The 25,159-nt window shown below is 56.1% G+C and overlaps 1 protein-coding gene across 5 annotated transcripts in view; it reads right to left on the bottom strand.

The window, feature by feature from the left end:
* COL23A1 (collagen type XXIII alpha 1 chain) overlaps positions 1-25,159 on the bottom strand; it is a 355,881-nt gene that overhangs the window by 5,123 nt on the left and 325,599 nt on the right. For 4 of the 5 annotated variants that reach the window (XM_045057588.1, XM_045057580.1, XM_045057577.1 and 1 more), the window contains 20 exons: positions 22,767-22,793; positions 21,195-21,221; positions 19,800-19,826; positions 15,111-15,227; positions 14,278-14,313; positions 13,867-13,893; positions 13,374-13,400; positions 11,476-11,529; positions 10,899-10,961; positions 10,420-10,464; positions 8,651-8,728; positions 6,296-6,349; positions 5,594-5,638; positions 4,643-4,732; positions 3,756-3,818; positions 3,356-3,412; positions 3,053-3,079; positions 2,034-2,096; positions 1,895-1,948; positions 1,665-1,691 (listed from right to left, as the gene is read on the bottom strand). In XM_045057588.1, the coding sequence (XP_044913523.1) occupies positions 1,665-1,691; positions 1,895-1,948; positions 2,034-2,096; positions 3,053-3,079; positions 3,356-3,412; positions 3,756-3,818; positions 4,643-4,732; positions 5,594-5,638; positions 6,296-6,349; positions 8,651-8,728; positions 10,420-10,464; positions 10,899-10,961; positions 11,476-11,529; positions 13,374-13,400; positions 13,867-13,893; positions 14,278-14,313; positions 15,111-15,227; positions 19,800-19,826; positions 21,195-21,221; positions 22,767-22,793 (1,008 nt within the window). The remainder of the gene's footprint in view (positions 1-1,664; positions 1,692-1,894; positions 1,949-2,033; positions 2,097-3,052; positions 3,080-3,355; positions 3,413-3,755; positions 3,819-4,642; positions 4,733-5,593; positions 5,639-6,295; positions 6,350-8,650; positions 8,729-10,419; positions 10,465-10,898; positions 10,962-11,475; positions 11,530-13,373; positions 13,401-13,866; positions 13,894-14,277; positions 14,314-15,110; positions 15,228-19,799; positions 19,827-21,194; positions 21,222-22,766; positions 22,794-25,159) is intronic. The other variant, XM_045057582.1, reaches the window with a different exon arrangement.

The raw sequence follows: 25,159 nt of genomic DNA, 5'->3' as shown, positions 1-25,159 counted from the left end.
CCAGAAGGCAGCCGTGGCCACACCGCTGGTGGCCTGGTCTCTTTAGCTCCACTACCTCCCTGACAGAGCCTGAACTGGATTCAGCATTGGTGTCTTCTCTGGACCCTTTTCATGGATGGAGCATCATCTTCCCAATCAGAAATTCTGTGTCTACACTTGCTCTCCCAGGTGACATTCTCTCCTTAAAGCCTAGGGTGGACACCAGAGTCCGTGCAGCCCTACATCTGGTCACCATTGCCCTTGCAAGAGCCACCTGATTTTCCTGGGAGCCACCCTCCCTTCTTATAACCCACTGACTCCACTCCCAGCTCCAGGAGGGAGGATGTGACCAGGGCTGGCCAATCAGGGTGCTGCATTTCTCACGGCAAGTCATGTTTCAGCATTGACCCAACTGGGGCCAGAGAGAGATGATGAGACTTTTCTAAAAGAATACAGAGTGAGGCAAATGGTCTTTCTCCAGGGTTTGGGGCTATTGCCTCCACCTCATTACCACATGTAACTTGAAATGACACCCCAACAGAGAAAGCACAGACAGGAGGACGAGAAGGTGGGTTGTGTGGATCCACGCACTGTCCCTCTGGACTTTTTTAAATTTTAGAGAGACAGTGTGCACAAGTGGGGGCGAGGGGCAGAGGGAGAAAGAGAGACACAGAGAGAGAATTCCAAGCAGGCTCCATGCTCAGTGTGGAGCCCCAGGTGGGGCTTGATCCCACGACCCTGGGATCATGACCTGAGCCGAGATCAAGAGTCAGACACACAACTGACTGAGCCATGCAGGCACCCTTGGATTTTTCAATTAGTAATCAGTTTAAGCCAGTTAAATATTTTTTAATGTTTACTTTTGAGAGACAGAATGCAAGCAGGGGAGGGGCAGAAAGAGAGAGGGAGACACAGAAGCTGAAGCAGGCTCTAGGCTCAGAGATGTCAGCACAGAGCCCGACATGGGGCTCGAACTCACGGACCGCAAGATCATGACCTGAGCTGAAGTCGGACACTTAACTGACTGAACCACCCAGGCACCCCAGTGTAAGCCAGTTTAAACTGTTTTCTGTTGTTGGCTAAAGATCCAATAAACCTCGAGCTAATACTTCCTCTCCTCTTCTTCCCTCAGTAATGTCTAGCTGAAGCTTCAGCATCTCTCACTAGGATATTGCAACAGTGCAATTTTTAAATGACACAGAATGACACAGGATGACACAGAATCCAAAGCAGGCTCCAGGCTGTCAGCACAGAGCCTGATGCAGGACTTGAACCCACAAACTGCAAGATCATGACCTGAGCTGAAGTCGAAATCTCAACAGACTGAGCCACACAGGCGCCCCAATGCATCATCCTTCTATCCATTTATCCATCACCCATCCATCTATCATCCATATATCCAACATCCATCCACCTATCACCCATCCATCCGTCCATCTGTCCATCCACTATCATCCATATATCCATCATCAATCCATCGGTCCATCCACCCATCATCCACCCATCAAGTACCTACTCTGGGCTATGAACTAGACTTGGCATTGAGGACACAGGGGGAACTTGGAGTTTCAACCCTGGAGAAGGGGGTCACATCCAAGTCGCAGATCAGGTGACTGTATGGCCAGCACGGGGTCAGAAGCTACACACAAGAAGAGCCTGACTACAGGGAATGATGAGATACTTACATCCAGGCCCGGCTCCCCGGGTCTTCCCTGAGGAGAGACAAAGAAAGATGTGAGGGGGCTGGGGAGGGGGTGCCGGGAGCAGTAATGGCTGGGATGTGCAGCCTTGTGAATTGTCCACAAGCCTGATTTCTGGCCCCGGGACAGTGTGGTGTCAGGGATTGAGCCACCAAGGCCGAGCGACACCACAAACATGTGGCCATACTTGGGGGGCGTTAAAGGAGGGTGGTTACCTTCTCTCCTTTGGTTCCTGGCAGTCCAATAAGGCCCGGCGGGCCAGCTGGCCCCTGGGTGGAAAAGGAATGGGTCAAGAAGCATGACAATTATAGGAATTAGCAGCCTGGAAGGATGGACAAGGCTCATGACACTCACAGGCAGGCCGCTGGGGCCTCTCTCCCCCGACACGCCCTTCTCTCCCTTTGCTCCGTCCAAGCCCTGCAAGCCAAGAGGAGACAGCAGTCAGTGGGGAGGGGTCAGACAGACAGCAGGACAGGAAAGCTTGGGGCCTCAGTGACAGGTGGGGATGCAGGGCAGAGGGACAGACTCCAGGCTCTCAGGGGCTTGACCCCAGCTTCCTTCCAGTGCACATAATCGGAATGAACTATGAGTGTGTGCACTTTACCTTTCCCCACCCATGGGTCATCACAGGAGATTGTTGCGGTCACACCCATTTCACAGATGAGAAAAGAGAGGCAAGAGAGAGGGGCAGGGACGGGCCCAGCCACACAGGCAAGAAGCAGCAGAGCTGAGGACCAGTCGGGTTTCTGAGCCCCAGCCTTGGACCTTGTCCCTAACAGAAGCTGCCTCTTCTAAACACGATCTGGGGAGGCCCTTGGGACAAAACAGAGCCAGAAGCAGCCCATCTGGTCGGCCACATGCTTGGCCCCACTCAGCTGGTGGGAATCATGACCAAGTCCCGCCGGCCTCTGGGCTGGGGGAATGGAGAGGTAGTCTCTCCCCCAGGGTGCATGAGAGAGAAGCCAGGCATGGCAAACAGGGAGGCCAGCTGGCCTCCTCCAGGCAGGGCACGTGGGCAGGCCACATTCACGGTTTTAATTTAAGAGCAGAGGACATGACATTATGTAATACACATGACGCCCAAGACTTCATGTCCAGGCTGGGGGCAGTTAAGACGGATGTGTGCATGAGGCAGCAGACTAGTGCTTGGGCAGGGGGACAGAGCCCCAGTGGGGGGCAGGGGACGCTGGCTCCAAGAACATCAGGGAGGTTGTACTCCAGGGGATTCTGAACATTTAGGCCCTGGGATAATGCGGAGCTGGTCTGGAGCCCAGTGTGGGGCCCTCGCTGCCCATTAGCAAGGCTTTCTGGAACTGTCCAGGCTGTGGGTCTGAAGTGAGTAGGGGGGTTTCCACCCATGCCCCACAACTCACCTTGGGACCCTGGATTCCCTGAAGGCCCTGGAGGAGGAGAGAGCAAATCAGAAAGGCCATCGGGCTGGGTCCAGTGCTCGGAGCCAGGTTCCTCTTACAGTGGGTCGCAAAGGCTCATGGGCCACTCACTGGTCTCCATGGCCCTGACCTCTGTGGCCTCCCAAGCCCAGACCCAGGCTCTGCCATATTGCTTGATGTGGCCCCTTCCCCACCGAGAAATCCCGTCATCCCCTGGGCCACAGCTCTAGGCCTGGGCTCACCACCCTCTGCATGTCCCAGCTACTTTAAGCCAAATGCTCTTACCATGGGGCCTGGGGGACCAGGGGGGCCTGGGGGCCCTGGCTCCACTATGATCTGAGCCTAGGAAGCAGTCAGAGGTGGATTAGTCACCACCACCCCTCCCCCCGTCATATGTCACCCACCCATACTTGAACATATTGGATGAGCACTCCTGGGGGTGCTGGGCCCTGAGCCACTGGGCCGAGTCTCCTTCCTGCCCCCAGAAGGGCACACTGTCTAGTGGGGAGCCAAGGGGCTGGCCTTTGGGTTCTCAGAGGGGCCTCAGTTGGAGGACACAGCCGAGGCTCCCCCTCCCCCTCCCTCGCTGCCCTTTGGTTGGCTCAGGCCAGGTGGCCTTTCTGTCCCAAGGTTTGGGGCCGCAGCCAGTCTAAGCTAGGACCCTGGTCCTCAACAGCCCCCTTACCAGGCTCTCCCGTAGGTTGTCAGATGCCGACTCTCCCTTCTCCCCCTTGGGGCCGTCGGCGCCCTGCAGGACAGGATGGCCTTCAGCCCTTTCCGTCCATCATCAAAATCCCCACCATGGTGGTCAGCACTTCCCCTGCCTTCCCCATGAGGCCTCCAGCCTCAGCAGTGAGTTGGCCTTTGTAGCTTGAAGTATTTTCCCTGAATCAGTGACACGCTCCGGATGCCCAGCACAGGGGGTTTGGGGAGAGCACATTGATAGTGGTATAAATTGTGGGCTCTGGAAGCAAAGACCCGGGTTCAAACCTGGTACCACCTCTCTAGCTGAGGGAGCCTCATGGATGGACACCAGACGTGAAGAGGTGGCATCTGGGGGCTGCTTGAACCCCAAACTCTTCCAGTCCAGCCACTATGACGGTGACAGATAGTGGGCATTTATCACCTGCCAGCCACCCTTCTCAGGCCTGTCGTGCTTGCCCTCACAAGTGGGAGATTATCACCCCCATTTTGGAGGTGAGGAAATGGAGGCCCAGGGGGCTTAGGATGCTCGTGCAGGGTTCCAGAGTCAGCAGGAGACAGAGCCGGATGCGAACTTGAGCGGTCAGCGTGTGTGACCTAACCACCCGCCAGCTGGGCTCCACCTTTGCGGAGGCCTCGGGAAGCAGGCGGTAAGTCATTATATGGAGGAGGAGATGGGGCTCAGAGGGTCTGAGCAGCATGGACTGTCAGAGCTTCCTTTCAAAGGCTCGGTGACCCTGGGCTGGGGTGGTGGTGGTGGTGCTGGCAGGGCCCCAGCTGCCCCCCTCCCGCCCCTGTAGCTGCTGTGGTGGGCATGCACCTGCCTTAGAGCCCCACGTGGGCAAACAGGGGGGACCCAGCCACACCTACCGGGAGGCCCGACAGGCCCATCTCGCCTGCCTCCCCTTTGGGTCCGGCCGGCCCCACCTCTCCTGGGTCGCCTTTAGCTCCTTTGGGACCCTGTGAGCCACAAGAACAAGGGGTTGGTGAGGCTAGCAGGCTCCCTTCCCCACCCCAGCGGGTTCCCAGAGCTTAGTCCTGGCCAGGCCAGACCCCCACTTCTTTATCCTGGGCCCCTGGCCCAGGTAAGTGCAATGAGGAGCCCGAGTGAAGACGGGGCGCAGGGTGGGCCAGTGCGTGGAGAGGTGGGGTTCGGGGGACTGCGCAGCCCCTGAGGGGGCACTTACGGGGCTTGGGGTCAACCCTGCGCTCGCATCTCAGAAGCTGGTGGTGGGAGCCCCCAAACCCCCTGTACAACCCATCATCCACTCAGTGCCCCTTCTGGCCACTCATTCCCTCTCTCAACCAATCACATACTGTCCACGGTGGACACACTAGGGACCCAGCACTAAAGACACTCCCGGCGACGCCCCTGGCATTGTGGTGTGTCAGTAGGATCACACGCAGATATACACTTACAGGGACACTAAGAGTACTGATAGCAACGGTAACGACATTAGCTACCACTCGAAGACTCTGCTGCGTTGTGCCAGGCACCCACCCCGCTCTGTTTTCCACACACAGAATTAGTTACCTCTCACAGCTGTTACCACCCTCACCTCCGGGCGAGGAACCGAACCGAGGCTGCTGGAAAATGAGCAGCTTGCCTGAGGCCTCAGGGCAGACTCAGGACATGCACACAGGCAGCACACGCTGTAATGTGGCCCCTCTCTAGCTCTGCACACACACACACACACACACACGCACACGTGCATTCATGCACACATGAACGCACACACACATAACATGCACGAACACAGGCACACACGAAGCCCAACACTAGGCACCAGCATTGCCAACCAAATAGAAAGGCCCAGAGACCTTCTCTCCATCGATTCCCGGGGCACCAGGCAGTCCCAGCTCGCCCTAGGAGGGAATAGAAAGCAAGGGGGGTTACAGTGTCCTGTGGTCCTGGAGAGGGACTTATGGCTGGGCTGCCCCCCCACCCCCCGCCGCCGGTTCAGCACAGTGTCCCTGGGTCGGGTCCCTGGAGTTAGTCAGGTCCAGGATGGTGGCCACTGGGTGCCCGGCCGCGTGCCAGGCATTGCCCCCCTGCTCTTCTCGTTTCCTCAGCTCCAATGAGCAGATACAGCCCAGGGCTATAATCTATAGTCTGGGAGGTTACAGGTTTGGAAACTGAGGGTCAGAGGATTATTAAATGACTCATTCCAGGCCACATAGCCCAGGCTGGGACCAGATCTTGCCTGATTTCCAAGTCTTAGGCTCTTTCTCCTGCGCTGACTAAGCAGGGTGTAAATGATGTGTACAGGCTATGTAATCTATGGGATTTGGGGATGTCTCCAGGGTTTACATGTGTGAATGAGGCTTCCCGGGGAGGAGCTAGGGCTGGGAGGAAGGCGGCCAGCTAGGTTAGGAAGGAGCAGGGCCGCTTTCTCTGAGCCCCTAGAAGCCAGGCTGGGATGCCAGGAGAGAAGCAGAGTGAGCATGGCAGAGAGGAGAGGGGAGGCGGGTGCTGGAGATAAGGGGCTCGGGGTGAGGCCACACAACTGCCCGTGAACTGACCTTGGCTCCGGGGATCCCTGGTGGCCCTGGGGGCCCCTGTGGCCCGGGAGGACCCTGTATGTGAAAGTCAAGCCGGTCAGTGTTCAGGCAAAGTGTCCCCCTTGTGGCTAGCTCACCCCTTCCACCCCGGGGATCAGGGCTGTGTCCGGCTGGCCTGTAGGAGGGTCAAGGACCCTCACAGCCTGCTTCCCACCCTGTCAGGTCAGGCCCTCTTGTCTTGCGAGGGGGCAGGGCGCTGGCACAGGCACTGGGTGAGATACCACAGTGTCTACTGCCACAGAGGGTCCAGAATCCCTCTGCCTTCAGAGCTAGTATCCCCCAAAGACAGATTTCTTCACAACACTCCCCTGCTCAAGATCCTGCAAGAGCTCCCTGTTGCCCCTTGAAGCAAGCATAAATCCCCCGCTGGCATTCAAGGCCGGCCAAAAACTGTATCCCTCACAGTGGTCCAGCACTGCCTTCTCTGCCCCTCCCGTGAGTCCTGGGCCTCACGGGCAGGGGATGGTGTCTCTAGGTCTGACCCTGCTCCCCAGCTCCCGCTCCCACCCAGGCTTCCCACAGGCTGCCTGCCCACCATGGCTCATCTGTCACCTTCCAGAGGCACCCTGCCCAGCCCCTCACCCCAGCAACCTGTCCCCTTCTTGCTGGCACCTTTGTTGAGACATCTCTGGTCTTCCTATCCTCCTCCATTCCACCCACCCAGGCCCAGAGCCCACCCCCACCCCACTGTGGCCTCCCTGCCTCCAGCTGCCCCCCCTCCACACTTTGATTCACCTTCCACACAATTCCCCGGCTAGCCTGCTCACAATATGTATTTTTTAAAGTTTTTTTTTTAGTGTTTATTTATTATTATTATTTTTTTAAGTTTTTTTTTTAATTTTTTTTCAACGTTTATTTATTTTTGGGACAGAGAGAGACAGAGCATGAATGGGGGAGGGACAGAGGGAGAGGGAGACACAGAATCGGAAACAGGCTCCAGGCTCTGAGCCATCAGCCCAGAGCCTGACGCGGGGCTCGAACCCACGGGCCGCGAGATCGTGACCCGGCTGAAGTCGGATGCTTAACCGACTGCGCCACCCAGGCGCCCCTAGTGTTTATTTATTTTTGACAGAGAGCACAAGTGGGGGAGGAGCCGAGAGAAAGAGGGAGACAAAGGATCGGAAGCAGGCTCTGTGCCAACAGCAGCGAGCCCGACATGGGGCTCGAACCCACGAACCGTGAGATCATGACCAGAGCCGAAGTTGGATGCTCAACCAACGGAGCCACCCAGGCGCCCCCTGCCCGCACAATATGTATTTTTAATATTATGTCTCTGCTCAAGAACCAACTGTGGCAGCCTGTGCCCATCAGCTGGAGGCATCATTCCAGCCTGGCATCCAAAATCTACTTCCTGCCTCCCTATACTCAGGTTGCTTCTCCAAGCGGGGCTGGGGCACACCATGCCCATGCGTGCCCTTGGGCTGCAACACACCATGCAGGCCTGGGGCCGGCCACTTGAACTTCAGCTTGAACTTCCCTGAGGCCCGTGGGAGATAATTGGAATGGGGCTCAGGTAGGGTCAGGTGCCGAGGCCGCGTGTGGTCTCTGATGACTGTCCCTCCCCTCTCCCTCCCTAGCTTCCCTCCCTGGGAGCCGTGAGCAGCTAGCACCCAACCTCTCTCTCCACTGGTGATGGGCCCCCAGTTGGTCTGGCCCCAGACAGGGCTCAGAGGCCCCAGGCATCTCCTGAAGCTCCTTGAAGCAGGCTGTGCCATTGTCAACCTCTACCGACAGCTCTCAGAAGACCTAGCCCTCTGGCCTGGGTTCCCTGGGAAGCCTGCTGAGACTGGACATCAGGAAATGATCTCCTTCCTGCCCCTGAGTGGGGAGCTTCCCTTTTTTGCTTTGGCCACCGGGGAGCTGGGGGCCACATAATCCATGTTCCCAGCAGCTCTTAGCATCGGGTGGGTCTCAGCATAGCACTGATTTCCTTATCGGGTGCACCTGGTGGAGTTGGGGGTCTTTGTGCCAAGCTGCCCTTGGTTCTTTGTGTAAGGAAGTGCAGGATTGGGGCGCCTGGGCAACTCATTCGGTGAAGTGTCTGACTCTTGGTTTCCACTCAGGTCATGATCTCATGGTTTGTGAGATCGAGCCCTGTGTCAGGCTCTGTGCTGACAGCCTGGAGCCTGCTTAGGATTCTCTCTCTCCCTCTCTTTCTCTGCCCCTTTCCTGCTTGTGCTCCCTCTCTCTCTCTGTCTCAAAATAAATAAATAAACAAACATTAAAAAAAGAGTGCAAGATTAACATGAAAAGTATGTGGTTGTCCCCTCAGGAAATGAACAACAGGGGTGTATCCTGGCCCTGCCAGGAACCTACCTTCAGGGCATCCAAGATCCTGCCATCGTAGTCAATCACCACTGTGTCTCCTTGCTCGCCCTTGAGGCCCGGGGGACCCTAAGGCAGGAGGAAGAGTAAGAATTTCAGGAAGGGCTGCGGTTTTCAGGTCTGTGTCTCAGCCAGAGAACCTGGGAACCTGGCCCGCACGACGGTCCGTGTAACTTGAGCTGTAACCTGGTGGGACCCCCGCAAGCCCACACTCCAGAATCTACTTGGGCACTGGGACCCCGTTCACTGGCAAAATGCTCCGGGGGCCCAGGCAGTGGGCATCAGGGAGGGAAGGGGGCTCTGAAGCAGTGAGGGACCATGCCCCTGCCTGGTCCGGCTGCAATTCAGGTGTGAATTGAAGTCCACCGAGGCCTTATCTTGGAGTTCTCCAGGGAAAACAGAAAGTCTAATTTTGATGGGAAGTTCTTCAGATTTTTAAAAAATGTTTATTTATTTTGAGAGAGAGAGAGAGAGAGAATGAGCAGGGAAGGAGCAGGGAGAGAGAGAATCCCAAGAAGGCTCTGTGCTTTCAGCACAAGAGCCCGACATGGGGTTCGATCTCCCAAATGACGAGATCGTAACCTGAGCCGAGATCAAGTCTGATGCTTAACCGACTGAGCCACCCGGGTGCCCCAGGTTCTTCAGATTTTTAGATGTTGGCAAACAAGCAAAAATAAACACACTCCCCAAACCCCCAAACGCTACGATGACCAATACGAAATGTGCCAGCTGGATCTTACCCTTGGATCTTGCCCTGGGGCCTCCGTTTCCCTGCCTCTGACGGAGGCTGCACGCACCATGCACTAGTAACCAGCACACGGACGCCCAGGCTTACATGCTCCTGCATGGACATGACCGTCCTGCCCTGACTCTCTGAACCTCCCTCCATCCCAGGCTGCCCTCTGCTGGCAACACTCTGGTCAGGCCTGGGGCTAGCCCCCTGCAGAGGGCGGAGACATCCAGGTCAGGGCCTCATTTGCCAGCTACCCGCACGGTCATGGCCTGTATGGAACTGTATGGTTCACACAGAATCCCACGCTCAGCGCCTAATCCAGCCCGGCCACCTGCATGACCAGGCTGTGCACCTGGCCTTGTTTTGTGGAGAAAAGCAGCCTCCAGGAGCATGAGGGAACGTGATGGCCGGAAGCCACAGAGCAGAGGACAGGACTCTGGATGTCAACCTAAAGGTGGGTTGATAGGGGCTGGTCACAAACGATCTGAGACCAGCCCTGCTTCTGGAGATGGCAACGAACCTTAAGCCTGAGCCTCAATGTGGGGCAAGGCACCCCCACAGGGGTAAGGTAACGCCACAGGGGACAGATACAAGGTCTGTGCTTAACTATGAGAAGAAAAGACTCTAGGAGGACAGACACTCATGTGGGGAGGACTTGTTTTCACACATCCATAAGTGAACCATTGAGGGGCACCTGGGTGGCTCGGTTAAGTGCCTGCCTCTTGGTTTCGGCTCAGGTCATGATCTCGCGGTTCGTTGAGTCCGAGCCTGGCATCAGGCTCCACGCTGCACAGAGCCTGCTTGGGATTCTCTCTCTCCCTCTCTCTCTCTCCCCCCACCCTCTCTCTGCTCTCTCTGTCTCTCTCAAAATAAATAAATAACCTTAAAAAAAAAACGCTAATGAATTATCAAAAAAAAAAAGACTCCCATTTTCTGGAGCTCCTCTGGGGTTGTCTGGGGAACAGGGGCTTCTGAAGAACCCGGGCCCCTGGGTCCTCTCAGTGTGGCCAGAGGGGAGACTGCTTACCCGCAGCCCTGTGGCTCCATCGGCACCTTGCTGGCCAGGCTCTCCCTGTGGAGACACGAGATTGTGGCCATGTATGCATGGCTGCCCCACGCCCCCTCCAGTCTTCTCTTCACCAAAAAGCGCAGGGCTCACATGCTGGGGCCCTAAGGGACTAATTTTTGTGACTGGCACTCCAGGAACAGGGCTCATGGAAGGAGCACCTATGGGACCCTCCTCTGGCCCCACGGTGTGGAGAGATGGGCCACGGAGGGAGGGCTACAAGATGACAGCCACAAAGCTGAGCTCAGTGGAGGCCTTGTCACTCACCCAGACCCACTGGCCACCCAGGCCCCAGGCCGGCCTCTGACAGCCTGAGGAATGAGACACTAGGACCCAAGCCCTCCCGGGACTCCCCACTTCAAAGGGCAAATTGGAGGTGAAGCCACAGGGAGGTGTCCCCATGATGGGGACACTGGTCTGAGCCGCGCACTGTAAGGCACCTTTGGCCCTGGGGCGCCGTCCACACCGTTTTCTCCTGGAGGCCCCACACTCCCTGGCTCGCCCTGCAACAGAAACATTTCACAGTGAGTGAGCACCAGGGGCCGGCGCGGGGCTACCTGGGCCTGCTGGCTTTCAGGGGCTCCTGGGGAACGTGCCTGAGCCCCCCTGGGGTTGAGGGGAGATGGGCCTCAGGACTCTCCCCAGCCCTGGGGACTCCAGACCACGGCCAACTTCTCTGGTCTGGGTCTTGGTGCAAGGTTAGGGCAGCTCAGGGGCTCAAGAGACATTTTGGAGGCTGACTGGCCATCTCTATGGTTTGGGAGAGCAAGGATGATACCCTGTTCCTAGCCTGGGGACAGGATAGAGTAGGGGCCACCTGAGATGGGAACTAGGAGGGCCTGAGGGTGTGAGGGAGGCAAATGACCGGATGGGATGCCCCGCCTGGTGCAAGTGGGGCCCAGGGCCTTCCTGTTGCCTCTCTGGCTTGCCCCGGGCATCAGCACATGCCCCCCCCATTGGAAAGGGCCAGCCAGAGGGGAGGCAAGGGGCCTTCTGGGGGGAGGCACATGTACCTACCTTGGGCCCTGGGGGTCCAGGGAGCCCTGGCTGGCTTGGCGTCCCGTCATCTCCCTGTGGAGAGAGAGGCCGAGGCTGCAGCCCTCAGGCCGGGCATACCGGCTTTGGACGTCTCCCCCACCCTGTGCTCCCCAGCACACCAGTCCTCTGCTGGCACCAACACTGGTCACACTGGGTCAGGACAGGGGTGGGGCAGGTCCCCCAGGGCCAGCCCAGAGCATGTGTCAGCAGGTGTGTGCAGAAGGAAGGCGGATGGGAAGGTGGAGGAGAGAGGGATTTGTTCCTTTAGTCAACAAATGTCATGGGGCCCCTGGATGTCTCAGTTGGATGAGCTTCTGACTCTTGATTTCGACTCAGGTCATGATCCCATGGTTTGGGGGATCAAGTCCCGCATCAGGGTCTGCACTGATAGCATGGAGCCTGCTTGAGACTCTCTCTCTACCTCTCTCTCAAAATAAATAAACTTTAAAAACAAACAAACAAACAAACAAACAAACATCTTATGAGCACTCTCTGTGCAGATAGGGTCCCCGCTCAATGGGTGACAGGGGTTGAGGACAAAGAAATATCCAGATAAGCACATAGCACCATGCCAGGAGGTGGAAGCAGTGGTGGAAAGGGAATGTAAGAGGGTGGCAGGATGAAGGGGCTTGGAGGAACGGTCTCCTGGGGGAGGGGACAGCTGTTTGGAGACTTGGCCTGGGAACAGGTGGGGAAAGATCATTCCAGGTCAATGGTTCCCAAACTTGAGTGCATGTCAGAGTCACCCAGGGGCCTGTTGAACAGACAGGGTCTAAAAGTTCTGGTCACCAAATCTGATGGGGGTGGGGTGTGTCCACACCACCAAGCCATTCTCCGACACCAGCCAGGTGTCCTGCAATTCAGCCTAATTCTGATACGTGTCTACCAATTTCGAGAGTGTCAGATGGCACCGGTTAAGGGCCCAGTCCTCCAGGACTCTCCCGCTGGCTGTCCCCAACCTGCACACTCCAGGCACCAGGAGTAAGCCTGTTGCCACTTTTACTTCTCATCAACTGGCCATAGAGTGAAGATTCCCACCACCTGCTCCTTGGGTTCCATCAGCTTTGCTACAGCGGCTCCCAGAACCCAGAGAAACACTTTACTTACTAGATTACCGGTTTATTATAAAGGCTGTAACTCAGAAACAGCCAGATGGAAGATATGCATCTGGCAGGGTACAGGGACGACGCGTGGGGCTTCCAGGCCCTCTCCAGGAGCGCCACTCTCTCCAAGTCTCCACGTGCTCACCAACCCGGAAGCTCTCGGAACCCCATGCTTTTGGGTGTTTATGGAGCTTCACTGCACAGGCAGGTATGATTAAATCGCCCACCACTGGTGAGATCAGTTCAACCTCCAGCCCCTCTCCCCTCCCTGGAAGGCTGGTGGCTGGGACTGAAATTCCCAACCTTCCAAAGTTTCTCCAGGCAACCACCCCCCATCCTCAGGTGGGGGCCCAACATCGCCTCATTCACATGACAATAGACACCTTCAAATTAGGTTCATCCTTCAGGACATTCCATGAGTTTTAGGAGTCTGCTCCAGAGACAGGGAGGACTGAGACTAAATATGGATTTATCATAAATCACAACATCCTGGGGTGCCTGGAGCTCTGAGGATACTGCTGGTCCTAGAACCTCCCTTTGAGAACCACTGTCTAGGGCTGTGAACTGGGAACAAATTTGCTGTGTTTGAGTAAAGGAAAGGATGAGGGAATAAGTGGATAAATGAACAAGATCCTGGCTTCAGAGACAGAGGACAGAGGACCCATATGTGAGGACTTTCCTGTGGTCGCCCCCCCCTCCCCTGGCCCGGCCCCACTGGGAGCCCTGCCCTTCTCTCCAGCCTCTTCCCACATACCCCACAGGGGGCCCCCTCACCTTCTTTCCAGGAATGCCAGGCTCACCCTGAGGAAGGGGTAAAGGGGTGCAAGAGAGAGGTCAGAATCCTCAGAGCATGGCCCAGACACCAGGCCACCTATTCCTCTGGGAGAAGTGGCCCTGATGACTGGGGACAGCCTAGAGATCCCGGCCCCACAGACAGGTGCACACGGATGCTGGGACTGACAGTCTTGGACTCCACTCCCGACTGTGTCCCCCTCCCCCACAAGCTGAATGATCCTGGGCAAGTCACTACTTTTGCAAGTGGGGGGTGTGAAGCCCCAGCCTCAGAGGGTGGTTCTGAGATGAGAGAAGTAATGAAAGCCCTTTTCCTTCAGGGAAGACCACAGCTTGCCCTCCCACCCCTGCAGGTGCTGTTCACGGCAGGGGCCGGGGGGTGGGGAGGGACAGCTGTCATGGGGAGGGGGCAGTGGGGTAGGGAGCCCATCCCTCCCAGGCCTGGGGCAGGGGACATGGAGTAAGGAGCACCCACCTTGGGCCCTGGGGGTCCCTTCAGGCCCTGGAACAAGAGAAGAGAAAATATTAAATGGGATACTGGAGGCTGCTTTTGGGAGGTTCTCCTTCTGGTCATTTTATAAAGGGTGACACCAGGTGCTAGACGGCAGGAGGTGGGGCTGTGCTGCCTGCTCTAGGCCTGACCCTTCCCCATGTCTACGGCCACTTCTGCACCATATCTCAAGCAGTGCAGTGGGCTGTGGGCTCCCTCCCAGGGACGTGGGGCTGGGGGCCTGGCCCATTTGTTCCCTGATGCTGGTGACAGGGCGGGAGGGCAGGGGTGCCCGCACGCACACACCCCCAGTGCGGCTGTAAGCAGGACAGGGGCTTCCGGGCCTGCAACCATGGGCCTAACAGCCCAGGCCTCTGAAATGCCCTGGATACTGACCATCTCGCCGTCTCGTCCAGCCTCTCCTTTGGGACCCTGAGGGGGCAGAAGAGGAGAGCCTCTGGAGGGGATGCAGGGGATGAGAAGTGCAGGGGCTGAGCCCACTCCCCCCACCAGGCCCTGTGCTGGGGCTCCAAGTAGTCTCTCGTGTTGTGTCATCTTGACCAAACCCCTGAAGAGCGGGTGCCATTGTTCCCACTTCACAGATGAGAACGTCGAGGCTCAGGGAGTTACACGCCCAACGTGAGCAGGCATGGATGAGCCAACTGAGTAGGTGCCCTGAGAGGGGACAGTTTGGTAGAGGAGCTGGATCTGCACGGGACGGGAAGGACAGGCCTGCGTCCCTGTGTTGGGGGAAGGGGAAGGACATGAAGTCTGGCCTTCGGGGTTCGGGTAGAACTACAGGAGGACAGCTGAGCCTAGCTAGTTAGTACTGGAGGTGGGAAAGCGAGAGAGAGTGAGAAAGAGAGAGCGAGGGAGGAACAGGGCTTGGTAAATCTGCCGGAGGAAGCGCCCACATGTGGGTCTCAGGGCCAGGGTTAGGAATGGGAGTGAAATCACAACAGATATCAGGTTCAGGGCCTCTGGTTCTATTTGGGGTGGACCAGGATTTGGGAATGAGTTTGGGGTCAAGGTCTTGCATGGTGGTAAGTATAAGGCTGGAGTGGGGTAAGTGTCTGGGTGGGGGCTGGGGTTGGGGTTGGGGTTAGGCGTGGATCTGGGTCTGGACTGGGGACAGGGCTGGGGCTGGGGTTGTTTCTGGGTCAGGGGTTAGGGTTTTGGTAGGTGCAGGACCAGGTCCGGGGTATTTCCACCTCCATGCCCTCTCTTACCTCTGGGCCTTGTGCTCCCCTGGGGCCATCTTTCCCAGTGTCGCCAGGAGGGCCTCGGACCCCAGGGGGTCCAGGGGGCCCCGGAGGCCCAGCAGCTCCGTCTTGCCCTTGGTCTCCCTGGAAGACATGGTGCGTGGCTCACCGGGAGGGGAAGGAAAGGGGCTCCAGTTTCCAGAGAGAAGCCTCTGCAGATGGACAGGCCTGTGCCTTCCCTTCCCCAGCTGGAGCAGGCTCAGAGGGAAGCGCCTTGTCACTGCGCTTCTTGCCGCTTCTTGGTGGCCACACGAAGGGACAAGCTTGTACTCTGACATAAGAGGCTAACAGGACCCTTCCCCTCCGAGGAATGTGCCATCTTCCCAGCTCCCGGTGCCTGGAGCCCAGCTCTGGTGTTCAGTTGAGAGTGGAGACACGTTGGATGTGGGAGCTAGCACGTGGGCCCCACTGGCCCCCTTCTTCCTGGAGAGGGCGCTGCACGCCTCCCGAAGGACCTTCCCCGTTGGGCAGCTCCTGCTTTATTAGGTGCTGGAGGTGCGCTTTTGGGCACGTATGCACGCAGAGCAATGAGCTCTCGGGCTCACACAAAACCTGCACACAAGTGTTCACAGCAGCTTTACGTGTAATGGCCCCAAACCGGAAACAACCCAATGTAGCTACCCAATGGGTGAAGGGTTAACCGACAGGGATACAACCATATCACAGAACACTGCTCAGCAGTAAGTGCAAAGGGACAAAGTACGGATGCGTGCAGTAACTTGGATGCATCTCGAGGGCATCACGCTGAGGGAACAGAACCAATCTCGAAAGGCTACATACTGTGTGGCTGCATCTACACGACATTGTTGACATGGAAATGTCATACAGGTGGAGCACAGATTAATGGTTGCTGGGGGTTAGGGATGGGGTGGGGAGGGAGGGATTGTAGCTGGGCAAGGCCACCATGAGGGGGTCTCTGCATGTGGTTCAGGAATCTACAAGCGTGATAGCACTGCCCAGACTTAAACACCCCCCAGGTGAATATAATGGGTAAAATCCAAATAAGGCAGGTGGACTGTATCCATTTCCTGGTTATGAACTCGTACTTGAGTGAGGCAAGACATTGCCATGGTGGGGGGAACGGGACAAGGGGTATTATTTCTGTTTTTTTTTTTTAATGTTTATTTATTTTTGAGAGAGAGAAAGAGGGAGGGAGGGAGGGGGAGAGAGAGAGAGAGAGGGACTGAGCATGAGTGGGGGAGGAGCAGAGAGAGGGGAGACACAGAATCCAAGTCAGGCTCCAGCTTCTGAGCTGTCAGCACAGAGCCCTATGTGGGGCTCAAACTCACGAACTGTAAGATCATGACCTGAGCCGCTCAATCGACTGAGCCACCCAGGTGCCCCTCTGGGGTATTATTTCTTACCACTAATTGTTGACCTGCAACGATCTCAGAATAAAAAGTTAAAAAGAGGAGCATCTGGGTGGCTCAGTCGGTTAAGTGTCTGACTCTTGGTTTCTGTTCGGGTCATGATCTCATGATTCATGAGTTTGAGCCCCTGTCGGGCTCTACGCTGACAATGCGGAACCTGCTTGGGATTTTCTCTCTCTCCCTGTCTCTCTCTCTCTCAAAATAAATAAATAAACTTAAAAAAAATACATAAAAAGAGCAACGAAGGGCCACACAGTCTCTGTCATGCAGCATCCTATCCCTGACTCAAGGACCTGATGTTAGTACTGGGTCAGACCTCAGGCAGCCAGAGCCCTCACCTCGAGGCCCTGCCTACAATGAGGGAGGATCACTGTGCCCCCGGCACTTCCTGCTACCCCAGTGGTACCTGCCCAGCACTGGCACAGGGTATAGTAATGGGGCATGCTTGACTCACAGTGTTAGCAGCTCCCAAACTCCCCGTAACCAAGAAAGGAAGAAGCCTCTGGAAGAGGTGGCCCCTGCTGTGTGCCCAGTGCCGACGAGCTAGGACTTCCCAGAAGGTGTCTCACCCAACCCTTGTGACCACCTGGCTGAGACACTGCTCTTGTCCCATTTCACAGACGGAGTGGTCAGGAACAGCAAGGGTAATTGTTTACCCAGGGTTTCAGAGCTGGGAAAGGCTCCTCTGGCCATTGAGGAGAGCAATGCCTTTTGGACATTTTTTTAAATCCACGGACCCCGTGATAGGAAAGTTCACCTCTTCAGCCAGCTGCACCTAAGACACAGTTCATTTGTTTTTCCCAATTAAAAAATTAACCGAAGCTCTCAATGTCCCCCACTCAGGTCTGACCCTGCCGGGGGCATGACCAAGGGGCTACAATTCCAGTCCAGTGTAAAGAAACCCATTAGGTGTGGTTAGCTCAGCCAGCCATGGGTGGTGATGGAGGTGGGTAATTCCTATTTCATTTTCCGCTGTATCAGGAAGAATTCGAAGACACCCCATTGTTCCTTTCACAGCCTGGGGCCCCCACGATGGGCACCACTGGTCTGGACTCTACTTGTTGGGGCAGAAAATGAGTTTAGACACTTGAACAGGCCCCAGGACAGGTTTTTTAGGCTCTTCCCTTGAGTTACTCAGGGTGTGAGGCTGGCCAGCCGCCTTGTGTGTGCCCTGGGATCGGATGGCTGAGGTCTAACCCTGGAAATGCAGGGGTGAGTCAAGGGAACACGCAAGCCAGCAGGAGCAGACACACCAGTGGGCCAGGCTACCTTGAAGATGCGGCGACTGTACACGTGATGGTCTCTACTTATAAAGCCCGGATTGAGTCGTGGGAAAACCATCTAGTCAGCAAACGGGTTGTGTGGTCAGGAAGGCAGAAGGGTGATTCAGAAGAGGCAAAGCCGCTTAACCCAGCCGAGTGATTGGGAGAGGCCAAGAACGTTCTCCACAAAGATGGCCGCTATGCTCCTTCCCATCCCGCAGGCCCCTTGCAATGGGCGTCCCCCCCTCTCCCCATCAGGATCTGGGGCCTGTTCCCCTTTCCCCACCTTGACTCTGGTTGGGCCCCGTGACTGATGGGACCAATAATATACAGTGGAAGTGATACCGCGTCCATTCCAGATATAGCTCTTAACTGGCCCGACCGTTACGTTTCTGGCCTCCTGGGATGCTAGTTTGGGGATGCCCCTCTAGGAAGCCCACTGCCAGGCTGGGAGAAGGCTTGATGCACAGAGACCCTCCCCAGCCGAGCTCCCAGGCAACAGCCTCATCAACTGTGGCCATGGGGCGTGCCATCACCTTGGACTACAGGCCCAGCAGCCTCTGCCTGCGATGAGAGAGATCGCCTACCCCCACCAACCCAAGGGGTCCTGAGAGACCGTGGCACATTGTTGTTTTAAACCACCCTTGAAAGTGTGGAGGTTGTTTCAGAAGTGGCTGGAACACTGGGACAAGAGGACATCCACGAAGAGTGAAGGGAGGGCTTCAGAAAGAATCTCTCTTTCATGACCCCCCGGGCCAGGAGAGTTCTAGTCTGTTGAGGAGTGGGCATCCCCATTTAGAGTACCAGCTTTCACACACCCAACAGCAAGCAAACCAAAGGATTTTTCTCAGCAGCCACAAAGCTCCACACAGGTGCCCTTTCTTTGACTTCGGGGCCACCTGGCCAGCTTTCGGGGGGCCTTGCCCTCCAAAGGCTCAGCACAGAACAAGCTCTGTCCTGGGGACTCAGCCTGGCCAGCCGGCTGCTCTCAGCTCATGCTCACGACCACCTGTGATGTGGGCCCTCCTGGTCTTGTTGCACAAACCAGGCTCAGAGCCTTGAGGCTGGAGGGATTGGAGCCCAGCCAACACTTGGCGCTGAGCTGCCTCCTCTTTGCATCCTGCCACCTTCGCCACCACCCCCCCCCCCGCCCCCACTCCACCCAATGCTTGCAGAGGCTGGCTGGGGGGTGACTCACTCACCAGCTACAACCTCCACTCCCTAACCTTCTTGAAAGCAAGTAGGAACCCACCACTCCACTGCCTTTCTCTGGGCGGTCAGGCCTCTGCCCTGGTTGTGGTAGGAATGGTGGGGACACGCATTTAGGGCCATTTAAGTGGCCCTCTGCTGAGATCTGCTTTGTTGGGGCCACCCCACCCGGGGTCTCCACGCTGCTTCGTCGAAGAGACCCCACCACTTGCTCTGCTTCGTTGAAGAGACCCCAGGTTTGGCAGGAGGCACTTCTGAGTCCCTTGGACCCTGGGGGCTCTGAGGGCCAGGGGACCTATTGTCCCCATGCTGAGTCCTGGGTGCCTACTTTTTTATGTCTGCAATGAATCTTTGCCACAGCAGCTTGGGGTAGGGTCTGTCACCACCCCCTCTCCACAGTTGCAGAAACTGAGTCTCAGAGGGGAAACTGAGTTGCTCAAGGTTACTTGGCTGATAAGTGGCAGCCACTTCCTGGGGTGCCAGTCACCCTCAGGAAGGTTAGTCTCCGTTCTGGGGCCAGTGCTAGCCCCACTGTCCCACATCCCTCCCCCACACCCCCCTGCCATCCATGGTGATAAGTATGACTGGGATGTCTGTCAGCTAGAGACACCCATCTATGATCTCAGCCAGACCAGGGCCTGGGGCTTCCAGCCCGTGGCCACTTAAGTGAAACCACAAAGGATAGAACATGGGCAGAGACCGCGGGCACCTCTTTCTGCGATAAGGTATAAGGGATCTGGAAGAAAGCTAGATATGCCTTATTATAAAACAAAACAAACTGGGTGGGTGGGTGAGGGGGTCTTCTCCATTCTTACCCGGGGGCCGAAGTCTCCTGGTGCACCCTGAGAACAAAAATACCGGAAGACAGATCACTGCTACTATTATTGCTTTATCAGATGTTTTGAGCATTTACCCTGTGCTCAGTGTTTTATGTACATAGTCTCACTGAATTCTAACAACCGTAACATGCAGGCTCTATTTTTATCTCCATTTCCAATGAGGACACTGAGGCACAGAGAAGCTAAGTCACCTGCCCGAGGTCACACAGCTAGCACACCCAGGGCGTGGAACTGGGCACTCTGTTGTCTGTTGCCAGTCCCCAAAACACGGTGGGAGCAGAGACCAGCTGCTCCCACCGCGTCCTCTTGGGATTCTGAAACCTCAGAACAGTGAGTGTTGATGATTACCTGAATCATTGTTTTAAGTCCCCAAGTTTTGGGGCAGTATGTTATTAAGTGATAGATGCCAAGACACCAATTTCTCTCTGGTTTCAAAGCCTCTGCCTTCCTCATTCAGCCAGAGCCTGAGGGAAATAATCCCGGCACCTGTCCTGCTCAGACCATTACCTCGTGCAGTCTTCCCCCCTGGCTCTGTGAGGTTGCTTTCACTTACAGATGGAGAAACTGAGGCCAACGCATCCAAAGCTGTACAGTTGACGGTGGAGCCCTAATGCTAACCTGACGCCCTGAGCGCCGGGTCCTGTGCCTTGCACAGCTCTGATGGTGGACTGGAGCCTTGGCTGCCCTTATTCCGTGGGCACATCGCGGCGGGGGTGGGGGGCGGGGTTGGTGCTGGGGTGGATGTGGCCCAGCTTCGCCCAGCCATTCCCTAGAAGCATCCCGCCACACCTAGGTCTGCTCTGGTCCCTCTCTGCTCTGATCCCACTGTGGGACACACAGGTCTCCCTTCTCTCGCCCTCCCTTCTGAGACACTTGGAGGCCCCAGCCCTCCAGGGGTCTGCCGTGACATTCAGCGCCAAATGCCAGGAAAACCTTTCTCACAAGGGGTGTAAAGTTCACAGGGGCAGCTCTCTGCCATCTGTTTTCCTGGGGTGGGGGTGCACTCCTCACAAAGAATCCCATCTACAGGGACTGTTCACCCCCCTGTCCCTGGCTCTCCCGGCACCCCCCTTTTCACAGGCAGGGACTTCCTTTGGAAACTCCTCATTCTGGGCAGACCGTGCTTTGAGCTTTGTCATGCTCTGGTGCTGGGAGAACTCCAATTTAACCCCTGGCACTTTAAATTGTTAAATATAAGCCGTGTAACCATTAGGAGGGAGGCACTAGTAGCCCCACTTTACAGATGGGGAAACTGAGGCTCTAGGAGAGGATGTGATGTCCCCAAGGCCACACTCTGGAGCTGGGGTCTGGAGACGGGTTTCTGGCATCCTTTATCACATCTGCATCTGGACAGCATCCGGCATCACTTACCTTTTCCCCTTTGGGGCCTGGAAGTCCCTGGAGAAAAAAAAGGTGGAGAAAGAACAGGCATGAGCAAGGAGGACTGGGCTGGTTCCCCTTCCGGCTTCCCTAAGGCTTTGGGGGCAGAAGGGCCTATGGGGCTGAGCAGAGCTGTGGGTAGCTGGGTGGGTATACGCACAAATCTGTCAGCTTTTAATGAGGGTTGCTCTGGCCGGCCCTAAGGAAGCCACACAGCACAGTCCCCCGCATGAGGGAGACAGGGGACTTGAGGGTCGCTGGTACCTCTCAGCTCGGGTAGGGGCACATGTGCTGTCACTCCTCCCAGAGGGCAGAGCCCTCCAAGCTCAGCACCTGCTGTGCCCGGGGCCGCTGCCCCTTGACTATCCATTATCCCTCCAGCCATTAATGGCTTGGCTTGTTCGTTCATTCAACAACTTGTCCATCCAGGTGGTCAATTCATTCCTCTATCCTTTAATGCTGCACACATCACCGGGCAACTCCTCAATCGTGTTACTTCTTTCATTCCTTCACTCACTTGTCTGCTCAACCATCATGTGTTTGTCCACCCACTAACTCAGCTACCCTCTCATGCATCCAACTGTTGGTAAAATTACCTCATCTGTCTTTCCATCCAACCATCCTTCCTTCCTGCCATCCACCCATCCACCCAACTGTTCATCAACCCAACTCATCTATCCATCCATCTGTTCTTCCATGCAACCGTTCATCAATCCATTTGTCCATCCATCCGTCCATCCATGCACGCACCTGTCTGCGATCCAGTCATCCAGCCTGCCTTCCTTCCTTCCTTCCTTCTTTCCTTCTTTCCTTTCATTCATCAGCCCATCTCTCCATCCATCTATCCATCATGCAGTCATTCATCCAGTCAGCCTCCCTTCCTTCCTTCCTTCCTTCCTTCCTTCCATCCATTCATCCTTGCATCCATCATCCAGTCAGCCAGGCTTGCTTCCTTCCATCCATCCATCCATCAATCCTTCCTTCCTTCCTTCCTTCCTTCCTTCCTTCCATCCATCATCCATTCATCTGTCCACCCATCCATCCACCCACCCACCCAGCTAACTATCCATCCACATCCACTTTTTTGTTTAATTATGCCCTCTCCCTGTACAGCTTATTTATTCTGCTGAAGATGCCTGTGGACCGACCACAGGCTCCTGGCCCACATGTTGAGAACTCATCAGCCTTGTGCCTACCACTGAAGCCTTGAGACTGTGTTGAGGGATGCTCTGTACGTGGGCTTGCTAGGAGGGGCTTGTATGTTCTGAAGGCTGACTAGATGTCAGGGATGGTGCTATCCACACTTCTCTACATTCCCAGCATGTGGGGAGGGTTAATGGGTCCATTTGACAGAGCCTCGGGCTTGGGAGGTGAAGAGGCCTCCCCAAGGCTGCACAGTCAGCAGGTAGTGGAGGTGGATTTGAACTTAAGTCTGATACCCAAATGGTTTCTCTCCTTGCTGATCCAGGTTCCCAGGGGCCCCTTCCCTCTGGCACCCCATCACTCTCAGCCCCACAGTGGCCTGGTCCCAGGACCACCTAGAATTGCCCTGTCATCACTTACCGGCTTGCCATCTAGACCCAGTGGCCCCTGGAAATGAGAGAGACAGAGAGCAGAGGTTACACACTGGAAAGGCATTTCCTGTGTGTTTTATGACCCAGAGGCACTACTGAGCACCAAAGACCAAAACCTGACATGAGCCCATGGGTCTGAAGACCTTTCACGCGGACCTGGGGTGGGGGTGTCTGGGTGTTTGCTGCCCAGAATCCCCTCCTCTGACAAGAGAGCCCCACTTCTCCTCCAGAACCACCCCCATCTGCTCGTATGGGGCTTGGGCGTGTGGTCGCATTCCCTCGACCAGGGGGATTTGGTTCAGGGATAAACGTCATGTCTGGGGCTTTGAATGGTGGCACTTTAGGGGAAAGAGGGTCTTTTCTTCTGGTGGGGCTAAGGCTGGAGCTCCTGAGGGTACCATGTGGCTTGAGAAAGAGCCAACAGAGAAGAAGTCAGAGCTGAGAGACAGTGAGGAAAACGGGGCAAAGGGTCTGAAGCTGAAACCATCCACCCCTGCACACTTCTGTTTGTCAGTAGTTTTTTCTTTAAGCCAGTGTGAACTGAGTTCTGTCACATGGAACTTGGTAGGGACTGAATATGTCCCCCCCCCCCAAGTCATGTGTTGGAATCTAACCCCCAGTGTGATGGCATTAGGAGGGGGCTTTGGGGAGGCGAAGAGGTTCATGAGGGTAGAGCTTCACAGATGGGATATTAGCCTTTACAAAAGAGGCTCCAGACGGCTGCCTGGGTCCTCGTCCACCATGTGGGGACACAGCGAGGGGATGGCAGTCTTCAGCCCGGAAGAGGGCCCCCACCAGAACCTGGCCACACTGGCACGCTGAACTCAGACTTCCAGCCTCTAGGACAGTGAGAAGATTTCTGTTGTTTCTAAGCCACCCGGGCCATGGCGCTTTGTTAGAGCAGCCCAAACAGGCTAAGACACAAGCGGAAGAGTTCTGAAGGTTCTTTCAGTTCCCTGCATTGCTGTGGCCTTCGTAGGCAAAAGTCAAGGCTGAGAGAAGCCAAATAGCACAAGGTCAGGTCCCAAGGGCTAGTATATTCCAGAGGCTGCAGAGGGTCAGTGACCACTGCACAGCAGCTCCCGTGGGCGCCCTCCACCTGGGGACCCATTGCCTCTCAGAAAGTCCCACTGAGTTCCATCCACCGCCATGTGGGGAATCCAAGGGCAGTGCCATGAACCGGATCCACCCAGTCTCTGTCAACACCTCTCTTCCCCCCTGCCACTGCCTCCTCATCCTCACGGACACTTCACCCTTGACCCCAGCCAATGTTCTAGGCAGCTCCACTCCCAAGCCTTTTCACACATCACCTGCTTGCCTGGCACACCTTTGTGTGTCACCTTTAGCTCAGTCACCTCCTCTTCCATGAAGCCCTCTAGGTTTCCCCACTTCTCAGAAATCAGGCCATTTGTCCCTACACCCAGCACATTTTCTCTCCTTCCTTCCTTCCTTCCTTCCTTCCTTCCTTCCTTCCTTCCTTCCTTCTTTCCTTCCTTTCATTTTTTTAAATGTTTATTTATTTTTGAGAGAGCGAGACAGAGTGTGAGCAGGGGAGGGGCAGAGAGAGAGGGAGACACAGAATCCTAAGCAGGCTCCAGGCTCTGAGCTGTCAGCACAGAGCCCAATGCAGGGCTGGAACTCACAAACTGGGACATCCTGACCTAAGCCAAAGCTAGATGCTTAACCGACTGAGCCACCCAGGCACCCCATAACCAGGGCAATTCTGATAATTTATCTCTTAAGTGCTTCTGGCCACCAGCCTCAAGGTCAGCTGAGGTTCTGGACTTCAGGGCAATGTCTTAGGTGTAGATGGAATCCCAGGAGGTGGGGAGTGGGGCCATTCCAAAGTCTTGGGGGTCCAGGCTCTGGGGGGTCCCAATCAGGTCATCAGCCCCAACCCTAGTCACTGAGGCTGACCAGGAACTGCCCTAGCTGGCATCTCCTGCTGGCTCCTGGCTGTCCTGACCCCTGGGTCCACATGCCTGAGGCCTCCTGTCCTTAGTCTGCTAAAGTTTGGCCCTGCATCTCCTCTCCCTGCCCCATGCTCAGGCCCTGCTAGGCCTCACCCAGGCCCGGCCCCTTCTGCTGCCACAGTGCACACAGGGACATGTCCCACCCTGGGTCTCTTCTGGGGGCTCTTTGTGGACCCCTACTCAGTCTGAATCACCACAGCAAGCCTGTAAGGCAGGTGTTATCATCCCTGTCTTACAGAGGGGGAAACTGAAGCCAAGTGAGGGAAGACCTTGCCCACAGCCATGCAGCCAGGGCAGGGCTAGAGCCCAGGATGGCTTTCCGGTTCTGTGTCCTCAGGCACTCAAGCAGCCTGCAGTGGCCTCGCCTAGATTCCTGGCCACTCTCCCCGCAATCTGCCCGTCCTTGCAT

This window comes from Felis catus, chromosome A1, assembly GCF_018350175.1.
Source record: "Felis catus isolate Fca126 chromosome A1, F.catus_Fca126_mat1.0, whole genome shotgun sequence".
Lineage (NCBI taxonomy): Eukaryota > Metazoa > Chordata > Mammalia > Carnivora > Felidae > Felis > Felis catus.
The sequence above is the reverse complement of the archived record's forward strand: the minus strand, read 5'-3'. Positions and strand labels throughout refer to the sequence as shown.